At 40.0% G+C, this 14,712-nt stretch overlaps 1 protein-coding gene across 1 annotated transcript in view; it reads left to right on the forward strand.

Moving 5' to 3' along the window:
* The window catches only part of LOC129501024 (zinc finger protein 780A-like), a 91,438-nt gene extending 77,020 nt beyond the window's left edge, over window positions 1–14,418 (forward strand). Inside the window, exons 5-6 of the mRNA XM_055312015.1 lie at window positions 887–985; window positions 11,471–14,418. Coding sequence (XP_055167990.1) covers window positions 887–985; window positions 11,471–14,328 — 2,957 coding nt within the window. The 3' untranslated portion in view covers window positions 14,329–14,418. The remainder of the gene's footprint in view (window positions 1–886; window positions 986–11,470) is intronic.
* The last annotated feature ends 294 nt before the right edge of the window (window positions 14,419–14,712 follow it).

Consider the following 14,712-nt stretch of genomic DNA (forward strand, 5'->3'; position numbering starts at 1 on the left):
ACCCAGGCGCCCCAACAAACATTCTTTACCTGCTTCATAGTTGAAAGTTTCAGGCCATGAAGTGTGTATATTTCATGAAATGAACTTACTAAGAATGAACCAAAATGTCTAAGGAGACAAAATAAATAACAACAATAAAATGCTAGTTAACTTTGTAGTACTATATGCTAGGCAATGTTGGAAGTGTTTTACATATATTAACTAATTCAATTTTAATATCAACCCTATAAAGTAGGTATTATTATCATCCCAATTTTAGAGATGGGAAAAGTGATGGACAGAGTCTAAAGGGCTTACTTGGGGTCGTATCGCTACAGGATAGCAGAGACCAGGGTTTACATTGGCCACTCTGGCTTGAAGTTTCATGTTTTCAGCTACTGAATTGTACTTCCTCTTAAAGGACGGAGTCTATATGAGTTTAAATTAAATAAGTCCTTTCTCTAACCTTGCTGCTCTCATTCAATCCTCTCACCCTTCTCTGAAGTCTTTTCTCAATATCATTTTGACTTTGAAATTACTACAAATGGGGATGCCTGGGTGGCTCAGAGGTTTAGTGCCTTCCTTCGGCTCAGGGCGTGATCCTGGAGTCCTGGGATCAGGTCCCACATCGGGTTCCCTGCATGGAGCCTGCTTCTCCCTCTGCCTGTGTCTCTGCCTCTCTCTCTCTCTCTCTCTCTGTCTGTCAGCCCAACACCTGGGCTGCCCAAAATAAATAAAATCTTAAAAAAAAAATTTAACCAGGTCTCAACCAAAGTTTTTTGGTATTTTTTTTAGGGGGGAAGGTTGTGTGTATTAAAAAAAAAAATGTTTTTCTACACCATGTGTCATTCATTTCTTTTTCTTTTCTTTTCTTTTTCTTTTTTTTTTCTTTTTTTTTTTTTTTTAGCAGGAATTTCCATCTCTAAGCCAAATGTGATTACCTTATTGGAGCAAGAGAAAGAGCTCTGGGTGGTTGTGAGGAGAGAGACAAGTGGATGGTACCCAGGTGAGTAAGGGAGAAGCCAGCAGAGAGGATCAGGAGGGGTCAGAGAGGGGTCATACCCCTGAGATATGGTTTGGAAAAATTCCTTGAAAGACCCAAGGCCTGTTGGATAAAAATGCCTGAGATCTAAGAAGAAAATAAAGATCACAGCATGGGCTTTCAAAGGAACTCCTATCTTTTGCTAATCCCCTCTAATTTTTATTCCCTATTTCTTCTTTTAGTGAAGTGAGTGTCCTCTTTCTTTCCCAATGTAACCTTTTTTAAAAAAAATAGTTATTTATTTATTAGAGAGAGAGAGCACATGAGTAGGAGGGAGGGGCAGAGGGAGAGAGAGAGAATCCCAAGCAGACTTCCACGCTGAGTGAGGAGTCTGCCGTAGGGCTCCATCTCGTGACCCTGAGACCATGACCTGAGCCAAAATCAAGGGTCAGACACTTAACTGACTGAGCCACCCAGGCGGGCCTCCCCTCCCCTCCCCCATGTTACCTTTTAGCATATATTTTGCATCCAGCTGCTTTCCAATTTTCACATTCAAATTTCTTTTTTTTTTTTTTAAGATTGATTTATTTTTTTAAGAGCAAGGGTAGGGGCAGAGAAAAAGACTGAGAGCGAGAAAGAAAGTCTGCTTAAGGGATCCTTAAGCAGACTCCCCACTGAGCGCAGAGCCCAACACAGGGCTCGATCCCAGGACCTTGAGATCATGACCCGAGCAGAAACTGAGAGCTGGCCACTCAACCAACTGAGCCACCCAGGTGCCCCTGCATTTAAATTTCTGTATGTGTTCCTGTGTCTAAAAAATGTATTCATATACTCAGCCAATATTTATCAAGTGTCCTCTCCAAGCAAAGCACTGCTTGGCTCTGTATATGAAATGAACATGACTGAGGCACAGAAGCGAGGCCATCAGTAGGCTGTCTGAAACTGCTGCTGGCAGAAGCTGCCCCGACACATGTAGCCCTCGTTCTTCCGGTAGCCATCCTTCTGGTCTTGGAAGTAGCCACCATAGGTACCCTGCTTGTGGTTAAACACCTGCTCATTATTTTCCACCAAGCTGCCCAGCTTCTCAGCCAGCTGCAGGACCACGTTCTGTTGGGGAGTGGGCTTGGTGCGGTACATCACCACAGTCTGGTCGGCTGGTCCAGAGAAGCCATCAACTCCTCATGACTGATAGAATCACTGCTCTCATGCACTTGACTTGCAGTTGGCAAGACCTGGGTCAAACAAGCAGATGAGTGAATCAGTACTGTCAGGAATCCTGCTGTACAGACAAGTATATAGGAGCAATGGGGTGAAAATGACAGGCTTGGGTGGTTGGGGAGCATGTCTCAAAGTGGGTGTGCTTGCACGGAGTTGTGAATAGAGGAGTCAGGCCACAAATCTGGGCAACAGCACTCTAGTCTGAGCAGGAGACACACACAGGCTCTCTGAGAGAGAAATGGTCTCTGTGGGAGCAGTAAGAAGGTTAGAGCAGAGGGGCAAAGGGTTGGTGGGAAGGGAAGTCTGGGAGTTAGGCCAGGACCAGATCATACAAGGTTCTGATTGTCACTGTGAAGAATATAGAATGTTTTTCAGGAATTATTTGGAGCCATGTTCTGATCTATGTGGAAAGTTTTCCTCATTTTTTAGTTTTTAAACAAACTAAGTATGACAAGAATACAGAAGACCATATAAAGAATTGCATGATTTTATTTTTGAGATTTTATTTATTTATTCATGAGAGACACACAGAGAGAGAGGCAAGAGACACAGGCAGAGGGAGAAGCAGGCTCCATGCAGGAGCATGACGTGGGACTTGATCCTGGGACTCCAGGATCAGGCCCTGGGCCAAAGGCAGGCGCTAAACCACTGAGCCACCAAGGGATCCTCAAGAATTGCATGATTAAGTATCTTAAGGTACCCACAGACTTGTAACCATAAGGTCATGAGTTAGGATTTTGCCAGCTGTCCTGTAAGCCTGTTGTATGTCTCTTTGCATTTACAAACCTTCTCCTCCCTGCAGGAAAGGTTTTCTCAAGAGCTTTATTGTCCAAGTGAACATCTCCAGTCTGATTTTGTTTTACATATTGTTTTTAAAAGTCTTTTAAGTCCCTCTCTCTTTTAAAGATTTTATTTATTTATTCATGAGAGACAGAGGCAGAGACATAGACAGAGGGAGAAGCAGGCTCCATGTAGGAGTCCAATGTGGGACTCGATCCCAGGACTCCAGGATCATGCCCTGGGCTGAAGGCAGACGCTCAACTGCTGAGCCACCCAGGCATCCCTTAAGTCTCTTTTAAATTAAAAGTTCCTCTTGATTTTTTTGTTAACAGTTCTACCTTGATTAAATTAGATCATTTGTCCTGTAGCTTCACACCATCTGGATTTTGCTAATTGCATCTTGGTGGGATGGAGGAACAGGTTCCTTTTTCTCCTATTTCCTATAAAATGATAGTTGATTAAGAAGCTTAATCAAACTCTTGGGAAATTTTTTTTCTTTTTTTTGTAGGTGATAGTGAGATATTCTTAAGTCCATTGGCATGCGATGTCTGGAATTTTCCTTTTAGTGATATCAGCAGTCACTGACAGGCAGTTACTATGTCCCTTAATTCATTAGAGGTTATAAATTGGTGGATATACTAATTATGTCATTTATTTCTTAGCTGGAATGCCTCTGTAAAAAGAAACTTCACCTTTTACAGATAATATAGAAAATTAAAGATGAATATTCTTTTTTTTAATATTTATTCATTTACTCATGAGAGACACTGAGGCAGAGACATAGGCAGAGGAAGAAGCAGGCTCCATGCAGGGAGCCCGATGTGGGACTCAATCACGGAACTCCAGGAACACACCCTGAGCCAAAGGCAGAAGCTCAACCACTGAGCCACCCAGGCATCCCTAAAGATAAATATTCTTTTCCTTTGTTTACTAATTTTCTAAATCATGAGTTAGTTTCTTACATCTCTTCAATAGTGACCCGTTTTGGGGGCACTTGGGTGGCTCAGTTGGTTAAGTGACTAACGCTTGGTTTCGGCTTAGGTCATGACCTTAGGGTCCTGAGATCAAATCCTTCATCAGGATGGACACTTGGGTTGCTTCCATGTCTTGGCTATTGTACATAGCACTATGGTAAACATAGGGGAGCATATATCTTTTCAAATTAGTATTTTCGTATTCTTTGGGTAAATACCCAGTAGTGGAATTAGTGGATCCTATGGTTAATTCTATTTTTAATTTTTTGAGGAACCTCCATACTGTTTTCCACAGTAGCTGCACCAATTTGTGCATAAGTATGTCTTTGTTCACATCCTTGCCAAATCTTGTTTCTTGTGTTTTTGATTTTGGCCCTGATAACAGGTGTAAGGTGATACCTCATTGTGATTTTGATTTACATGTTCCTGATGATGAGTCACGTTGAGTATCTTTTCATGTGTCTGTTGGCCATCTGTATGTCTTCTTGGGAATAATGTCTATTTCATGTCCTCTGCCCACTTTTTAATTGAATTATTTGTGTTTTTGGTATATTTTGGATATTAACCGCATATCAGATATATCATTTGCAAATATGTTTCTAGGAATTTATTTCTTCTAGGTTTTCCATTTGTTGGCATACAATTTTTCATAGTATTCTTTATAATTCTTTATACTTCTGTAGTATTGGGTGTTAGGTCTCTTCCTTCATTTCTGATTTTATTTATTTGAGTCCTGCCTTTTTTTCTAGATAAGTCTGGCTAAAGGTTTATCAATTTTATTTCAAAGAACCAGCTCCTGGTTTCATTGATCTGTTCTGTTGTTTTTTTAGTCTCTATTTCATTTATTTCTGTTCTAATCTTTATTATTTCCATCTTTCTACTGGCTTTAGGTTTTGTTGGTTCTTCTTTTTCTAGCTCCTTTAGGTTTAAGTAGGTTGTTTATTTGGGAGTTTTCTTATTTCCTGAGGAAGGCCTGTGTTGCTATAATCTTCCCTCCTAGAACAACTTTTGCTGCATCCCAAAGATTTTGGACCATTGTGTTTTCATTTTTCATTTGTCTCCATGTATTTTTTGATTTCCTTTTTGATTTCTTGGTTGACCCATTCATTGTTTAGTAGCATGTGGTTTAGCATCCATGTATTTGTGTTTTTTCCAGATTTTTTCTTGCACTTGATTTCTAGTTTTATACTGTTGCAGTTGGAAAAGATGCATGATATAATTTTAGTTTTTTTTGTGTTGAGACATATTTTGTGGCCTAACATGTGATCTGTTCTGGAGAATGTTCCATATGCCCTTGAAAAGAATGTGTATTCTGCTATTTTTGGATGGAATGTTCTGGATATATCTATTAGGTCCATCTGGTTCAATATGTCATTCAAAGCCACTGTTTCCATGTTGATTTTCTTCCTGATTGATCTATCCATTGAGATAAGGGGTATTAAAGTCCCCTACTGTTATTGTATTACTGTTAGTTTCTTCCTTTATGTCTGTTAATAGTGGCTATATGTATTTAGGTGCTCCCATGTTGGGTGCATAAATATATACAATTGTTATATCTTGTTGTTGAATTGTTCCCTTTCTCTGTTATGTAGTGTCATTCTTTATTTCTTGTTACAGTCTTTATGTTAAAGTGTATTTTGTCCAATATATAGTATTGCTACCATAGCGTTCTTTTCACTTCCATTAGCATGGTAGATATTTTTCCATTGTTTCACTTTGTCTGCATGTGTCTTTTTTTTAATGTTTGTAAACTTATTTTTTTTTAAGATTTTTACTTATTCATGAGAGATAGATAGAGAGAGAGAGGCAGAGACACAGGCAGAGGGAGAAGCAGGCTCCCCCACGTGGGACTTGATCCTGGGTCTCCAGGGTCAGGCCCTGGGCTGAAGGCAGCGCTAAACCGCTGAGCTTACCCAGGCTGCACTGCATGTGTCTTTATACCTGATGTGAGGTCTTGCTTTTTTAATGCATTCAGTCATTGTAGTCTTCTGATAGGAGCATTTTGTCCATTTACATTTAAAATAATTATTGATGGGTATGTACTTAGGTCCATTTTGTTACTTGTCTTATGGTTGCTTTGTAGTTCTCTGTTACTTTTTTTTTTAAAGATTTTATTTATTAATTCATGAGAGACACAGGCAGAGGGAGACGCAGGCTCCATGCAGGAAGCCCGACGCGGAACTTGATCCCAGAACTCCAGGATCACGCCCTGAGCCAAAGGCAGATGCTTGACTGCTGAACCACCACCCAAGCTTCCTTTCTTCTTTTCTTCTCTTGCTTTCTTCTCTTGTGGTTTGATGGCTTTCTTTAGTGTTATGCTTGGATTCCTTTCACTTTATTTTTTGGTGTATCTATTATAGGTTTTTTTTTTGTTTTGTTTTTTTTTATTTAGTTATGATAGTCACAGAGAGAGAGAGAGGCAGAGACACAGGCAGAGGGAGAAGCAGGCTCCATGCACCGGGAGCCCAACGTGGGATTCGATCCCGGGTCTCCAGGATCACGCCCTGAGCCAAAGGCAGGCGCCAAACCGCTGCGCCACCCAGGGATCCCTATTATAGGTTTTTGATTTGTGGTTACCATTAGGTTCATGTGTAACATCTTAGGTATATAGTCGTCTATATTGAGTTGTTAAAATTTGCTAAAATTTTAATTAGATGGTTGCTAAAATTTGAATCCATTTTAAAGAACTAAGTTTTTACTCCCTCCATTCCATTTTATGTATATGATGTCATACTTTACATCATTTTATTTTGTAAATCCCTTAGCTGAATTTTTTTTTTTAATTTTTTTTTTTTTATTTATTTATGACAGTCACAGAGAGAGAAGGAGAGAGAGGCAGAGACATAGGCAGATGGAGAAGCAGGCTCCATGCACCGGGAGCCCGATGTGGGATTCGATCCCGGGTCTCCAGGATCGCGCCCTGGGCCAAAGGCAGGCGCCAAACCGCTGCGCCACCCAGGGATCCCACCTTAGCTGAATTTTATAGATATGATTGATTTTACTACTTTTGTGCTTTAACTTCCAAGTTGGTTTTGTCAGTGATTAATCTACTTTTATTATATGTTTGCATTCACCTGTGAAATTTTCTACTATCATAATTTTCTTACTCCTGATTATGGCCTTTTTCTTTCCAAAGAATTCCCTTTGATGTTTCCTATAAAGCTAGGTTAAGTGGTAATGAACTCCTTTAACTTCTGTTTGTATGAGAGACTATCTCTCCTATTCTGAATGATAACCTTGCTGGGTAGAGTATTCTTGGTTGCAAGTTTTCCTTCCAGAATATGTCATGCCACTCCACTTTGCCCTACAGTGTTTCTGCTGAAAAATCAACAGAATAGCCTTACCGATTATCTCCTGTATATAACTTTTCTTTTCTCTTGCTGCTTTTACAATTCTCTATTATTACCTTTTGCCATTTTCATTACTATGTGTCTTGGTATGCAACTTGTTGGGTTAATTTTATTTTATTTTTTTTTAATTTTTATTTATTTATGATAGTCACACAGAGAGAGAGAGAAAGAGGCAGAGACACAGGCAGAGGGAGAAGCAGGCTCCATGCACCGGGAGCCCGACGTGGGATTCGATCCCGGGTCTCCAGGATCGCGCCCTGGGTCAAAGGCAGGCGCCAAACCACTGCGCCACCCAGGGATCCCTGTTGGGTTAATTTTATTGGGGGCTCTCTGTACTTCCTGGATCTAGATGTCTGTTTCCTTCTCCAAATAGGAAAGTTTTCAGCTATTATTTCTTCAAATAAATGTTCTGTCCTCTTTGCTCTCTCTTCTCCTGGGATCCATATAATGCAAATATTATCATACTTGATGTTGCTAAGTTTTCTTAATCTATCCTCATTTTTAATTATTCTTTTTATTTTTGCTATTCAGCTTGATTTCATTACCCTACCTTCAAGGTTGCTGATACATTCTTCTGCTTCCTTTAATCTGCTATTGATTCCCTCTGGTGTATTTTTTGTTATTGAGTTCTTCATCTCTGATTAGTTCTTTTTAATATTTACTGTTTGTTTTCAGAGTTCTCACTAAGATCATCCACTCTTTTCTCAAGTCCAATGAGTATCTTTATGACCATTACTTTGAATTCTTTACCAGGTACAGCGCTTATCTCTGTTTCGTTTCATTCTTTGGCCATGATTTTGTCCTGTTCTTTCACTTGGGACATTTTCCTGTCTTCTCATTTTATAGAACTCTTTATGTTTGTTTCTATGTATTAGGAAAATCAGTTACAGCTTTTGATCTTGAAAGTAGTGGCCTTATGAAGAAGAGGTTCTGTGGTATCCTGGAGTGCAGAATCCATTGTTTACCAGAACCAGGTGCTTCAGAGATGTTGCTTGTGTGGGTTGCCTATGCTCAGCTGTTGTGGCAGAGCCTCTTTTGCCTTCAGTCATTGGCTGCAGTGGCCCACTTTGTCAGTTCTGGGCAAGGTTTGGTCACTGTGCTGTTAAGGGACCATTGGGGACTTGTAGTTCAGTGGTGTCAGCAATCAGACTAGATGCGTGCTCTCAGCCTATTTTTTGGGTCTGTATTTGCACCAGCTTGCAAGGTATTCTCCCTGCCTTGTCCCTCGAGAGGGGGCAAGTTTCCTTGTTTACTGGTAGACGGGGTTGGCAATCAGACTGCCTGCTCTTAGTCCATCTGCTAGGGCTGATGTTGCACTTTCATCAGCAGGGTATTCTCTGTACTGCTAGCTATAAGGTTTGGTTGCTGGAGCTGTGGGCACACTGGAATGTGTGGTTATCCTTCCCCTCCCCACAAAGCAGGAGTCACTTTGGGGGTGGTACTGGTCCTGACTGGGGCTGCTTGCAAGGTGTGTTGGGGCTGGAGCCCCTTTGGAGTGGGGTAGATTGGATGGGACAGATCCTCAGGAGAATGTGAAGGTGGGACATGCAGGGCTAGCAAGGTAGGTGATGTGTGTTTGCACTGGTTCCCTAAAGCTTCAGCTATCTAGGTGGCAGTTGGGGGTGGGCAGGGAATGGTTCCCACCAGCTCTTGTGTTCTTGGGGAAGTTTTCTAAAGATCCCCGTCCCTCCAGCACACATTCTGAGATTAATAAATAAATGTTCTTTGTGTATACACCAGGCGCTTTTCAAACTGCTGCTTCTGGGACTCCTGGGTGGTTGAGCATCTGCCTTTGGTGCAGGTCGTGACCCTGGGGTCCTGGAATCGAGTCCCACATTGGTCTCCCCAGGGGCAGCCTGCTTCTCCCTCTGCCTATGTCTCTGCCTCTCTCTGTGTGTCTCTCATGAATAGTAAAAACAAACAAACAAACAAAAAAAAAAACAGTTCTTCAAACTGCTGCTTCTATACTGTATCTCAGTAGGTTGTTTGTTATGTTGGCTCTTTAAGGATGGCAACTCAAGTTTCCTTTCATCCTCTGGCTCCTCCAGAACTAAGCCTGCTGATTTTTAAAGTACCCAGAGTAGGGACGCCTGGGTGGCTCAGTGGTTGAGTGGCTGCCTTTAGCCCAGGGCGTGATCTTAGAGTCCTGGGATTGAGTCCTACATCATGCTCTCTGCATGGAGCCTGCTTCTCCCTCTGCCTGTGTCTCTGCCTCTCTCTTTCTCTCTCTGTGTGTGTCTCTTATGAATAAATAAATAAAATCTTTAAAATAAAGTACCCATAGTTAAGCCCCACTGATTGTAAAAACTTGTGAAGTTAAGTCCCACTGGCTTTCAAAACCAAATGTAATGGGATTCATCTTTCCAGTGTGCCTGAAGTGCCTGGTGTAGAGTCTGATTCTCTTGCTTCTTTCTTCTTGTGGTGACCCTCCTTTTGTGGTTATTCTCGCTGAGGGTTTGGTTTCCAGCTGTGTCTCCACCTCTTTTACCCTTTTTGATGTGGCTTCCTCTCTTGATCACCTATGGAAAGTCTGTTCTGCCACTCTCAGGTCGTTTTCATAGTTGCACTGATATGGCTGTTATCTTGGTGTGTCTGTGGAAGGAGGTGAATGCAGGATCCTTCTACTCCAGCATCTTTTCAGAACTCTCCCTATATCTTCTATTTTTTACTGAGATTTTTTTCATTTTCCCATTTGTTTCAAGAGTATTTGTGTTTGCTTATTAGAACATTTGCATAATTATGGTTTTAAAGTCTTTGTCAGGTAATTCAAACATCTGTCATCTCAGTGTTGGCATCTGCTGATTTTCTTTAACATGGTGATGTATTTCAGCAGGTAATCAACCTAGTTAAGGCTCAAGCTTTAAGTTTCTTTTTTTTTAAAGATTTTATTTATTTATTTATTTATTTGAGACACAGAAAGAGAGAGAGAGAGGCAGAGACCTAAGTAGAGGGAGAAGCAGGCTCCATGCAAGGAGCCCAGAGTGTGGGACTCAATCCCAGATTCCAGGATCACGTTTTGAGCGAAAGGCAGATGCTCAACTGTTGAACCACCCAGCCACAACCAACCGTCCCTCAAGCTTCAAGTTTCTACCTGCCTTCTGTGGTTTGTTTTCCCATTGTGACCTATACATGGCCAATTGAGGGCTCAGATGTGCATTTGTTCCCATTTGAAACAAGTAATATGAGGACGATTCTATTTATCAATTTCAGTAGTTTTGAATGAATGGTTATTGTGATAAGCTTTTCCCAGTGGCTCACTTCTGTATTATATACCTTTATTATCAGTGCTTTACCAATTACTTAAAACCTATTCTGTGCTATGGGATTATTATTCAGTGGTGAATGCTATCAGGATTGAGTCTGCTCTTAGGCACATTTAGGAATAAGAAAATACACAATGAGAAATGAGCTAATGAATGAATGAACATATAATTAAAAAATTGTGAAGGTAACGAATGAGACTCTTAAATAAAGGAGAGAGATATAATTAGGTGGGCCTAGCAGGTATAGCTGTTCTGAGAAGACATTTGTTTTGGGCCTTAAAAATGAGAATGTTACAAGCAGCTCAGGCCACAGGATTCTTGTGTGATCAAACAGTCTGACCAAAGCATTAAGATATTAAAGAAAGGTTATATCATGTTCAAAGCACTAAGAGAAGACAGTACGGTAGAGATGGGGTCCAAAGGATGACAGTGGCTGCATAGGTGGTCTTGTTATCCATGGTAAAGGTTTTGGATTTTATTATAAGCATAAGTACAAACCATTCAAAAGAGTTTTAAGTACGGATCCTTGAGCTTTGATCTGCCTTTGAATTAGATGTTAAAAATGCTAGAGATACTAAAAATACAGCATCTTAGTACTTATTCCTAAAAATTCTGATTTTGTGCATCTGAGTTGCTTGAATATCAGTATTTGTAACAAGCCTACCAGAGGATTTTGCTTAACACCTAAATTTCACAAGGTTAATCTCTTCCCCTATAATGAGCATCACCATCTAACATAAACTTTCTTCATTTTTGGAGCTCTTATCCTTTTTCAAATTCTCTGAAAATGTATTACATATACTTCAATATATATGTTATTTTTTTCTATATACCTTTATATTTTTATATGTATATTTCTTTAATGGATTTTGTATATATGTATACAGAAAGGTAAAATGTGTTTGCTTTCTCCTTTTCTTTCAGATTTGGAGTCAAATTATGGAGCTGAGAAGTTATCTCCAGAAAATGATATTTGTGAAATAAATTTACCTAAACAGAGTATAAAGAAAATAAGTAAAACTCTTGGCCTCAAGACCTCCAATTTGAGAAATGACTCAAAATGCAGAAATAGATTTAGGGAACAACAGGAACATCAAGAGGCATATATCAGTCAAAAGATAATAAGCTATGAAAAAATGCATACTTCTCATCGTATGTCTCTTATTCACACTACAAATACACCATATCAATGTAAGGAGTGTGGGAAGTACTTTAGTCGTGGTTCAAATCTCATTCAGCATCAGAGTATTCATACTGGAGAGAAACCCTATGAATGTAAGGAATGTGGGAAGACCTTTAGACTTCTTGTCCAACTTACTCGACATCAGAAATTTCATACTGGTGAGAAACCCTTTAAGTGTAAGGAATGTGGGAAAGCTTTTAGTCTTCCCACCCAGCTCAATCGCCATGAGAATATTCATACAGGTGAGAGACCATTTGAGTGTAAGGAATGTGGGAAGTCCTTTAATCGTAGCTCAAACCTTGTTCAACATCAGAGTATTCATACAGGTGCAAAGCCATATGGATGTAAAGAATGTGGGAAAGGCTTTAATCGTGGCTCAAATCTTGTTCAGCATCAGAAAATCCATTCTAGTGAGAAACCCTTTGAATGTAAGGAATGTGGGAAGACCTTTAAATATCATTACCAATTTATTGAACATTGTCGAATTCATACTGGTGAGAAACCCTTTGAATGTAAGGAATGTGGGAAGGCATTTAGTCTTCTGATACAGCTTGCACGACATCAGAACATTCATACTGGTGAGAAGCCATTTAAATGTAAAGAATGTGGCAAGGCCTTCAGTCGTGGCTCAAATCTTGTTCAACATCAGAGTATTCATACTGGTGAGAAACCCTATGGTTGCAAGGAATGTGGAAAGGCTTTTAGACTTTACCTACAACTTTCTCGACATCAGAAAACTCATACTGGCAAGAAACCTTTTGAATGTAAGGAATGTGGGACAGCCTTCCAGTATCAGTACCAACTTGTTGAGCATCAGCGAATTCATACAGGTGTGAAACCCTATGAATGTAAGGAATGTGGGAAGTTGTTTCGTCGTGGTTCAAATCTTATTCAACATCGGAGTGTTCATACTGGAAAGAAACCTTTTGAATGTAAGGAATGTGGGAAGGCCTTTAGACTCCATATACAACTTATTCGACATCAGAAATTTCATACTGGTGAGAAGCCCTTTGAATGTAAGAAATGTGGGAAAGCCTTTAGTATTCTCACCCAGCTTAATCGCCACGAGAATATTCATACAGGTGAGAGACCATTTGAATGTAAAGAATGCGGGAAGTCCTTTAATCGTGTCTCAAACCTTGCTCAACATCAGAGTATTCATGCTGGCATGAAACCATATGAATGTAAAGAGTGTGGGAAAGGCTTTAATCGTGGCTCAAATCTTGTTCAGCATCAGAAAATCCATTCTAGTGAGAAACCCTTTGAATGTAAGGAATGTGGGAAGACCTTTAGGTATCATTACCGACTTACTGAACATCATAGAATGCATACTGGAGAGAAACCCTTCGAATGTAAGGAATGTGGAAAGGCCTTTACTCTTCTGACACAGCTTACTCGACATCAGAACATTCATACTGGTGAGAAACCATTTAAATGTAAGGAATGTGGCAAGGCCTTCAATCGTAGCTCAAATCTTGTTCAACATCAGAGTATTCATACTGGTGAGAAACCCTATGGTTGCAAGGAATGTGGAAAGGCTTTTAGACTTCACCTACAACTTTCTCGACATCAGAAAACTCATACTGGCGAGAAACCTTTTGAATGTAAGGAATGTGGGACAGCCTTCGGACATCAGTACCAACTTGTTGAACATCAGCGAATTCATACAGGTGTGAAACCCTATGAATGTAAGGAATGTGGAAAGAGCTTTAATCGTGGGACAGACCTTAGAGTACATCAGAGAATTCACACTGGTGAGAAACCCTTTGAATGTAAGGAATGTGGGAAGTCCTTTAGACATCACTATCAATTTCTTGGACATTACAGAATTCATACTGGTGAGAACCCCTATGAATGTAAGGAGTGTGGGAAATGCTTTACTTGTGGTAGTGAACTTAGAGTACATCAGAGAATTCATACTGGTGAGAAACCATATCAATGCAAGGAGTGTGGGAAGGCCTTTAGTCGTAGCTCAAACCTTATTCAACATGTTAAAATTCATACTGGTGAGAAGCCTTATGAATGTAAGGAATGTGAAAAGGCCTTTAGCAATAATTATGAACTTACTGTACATCAGAGAATTCATACTGGTGAGAAACCTTATGAATGTAAGGAATGTGGGAAAACTTTTAGACTTAGTTCAGTTTTTACTGCCCATCAGAGAATTCATACAGGTATGAAACCCTATGAATGTAAAGAATGTGGAAAGACCTTTAGTTGTAGCTCAAACCTTATTCAACATGAGAGGATTCATACTGGTGAGAAACCTTATGAATGTAAGGAATGTGGGAAGGCCTTTAGACTTAGGTCAGTTTTTATTGCCCATCAAAGAATTCATACAGGTCTGAAGCCCTATGAATGTAAAGAATGTGGGAAAGCCTTTACTGTGAATGGTCAGCTTACTCGACATCAGAAAATTCATACTCACCAGAAGTCCTATGAATGTAAGGAATGTGGGCAAACCTTCACTGGATATGAACAGCTTACTCAACATCAGAAAGTTCATAGTGGCAAGAAATCCTATGACTATAAAAAAAGGTGGGAAGACCTTTCATCATGGACTCAGATTTGCTCAACAGCACAGTATTCCTACTGGTGAGAAACTGAATAGAAGTAACATGAAAAGATTTACAGTCACAGCAAACACCTTAGTGTTGAGAGGACATTCTGGTGAGAAAGTCTCTGAATGTAAAGAAATATGGGGTAGCCTTCATGTTCACAATTATGAAAGATTTTGCTAGGTATGTTAATTTCACATACTTAGAAAAGCCTTCAAACCCCAACTGGAGGAAAATTGTTGGAACAAATGTAAGTTAATGTCTACCTGAGGCAGATGCTTTATCACCATTGCCATTTCATTACCTGTGTGACATTAGATGCCTACCTCTGTGCATCATTTGTAAATGGCAACAATTTAAGTACAAACTAGTGCAATTACAGGAATAAATGTGTTCTAGTACATGGAAAATCCTTAAAAGAGTAT

This window comes from Nyctereutes procyonoides, unplaced genomic scaffold, assembly GCF_905146905.1.
Source record: "Nyctereutes procyonoides isolate TBG_1078 unplaced genomic scaffold, NYPRO_anot_genome, whole genome shotgun sequence".
Classification (NCBI taxonomy): domain Eukaryota; kingdom Metazoa; phylum Chordata; class Mammalia; order Carnivora; family Canidae; genus Nyctereutes; species Nyctereutes procyonoides.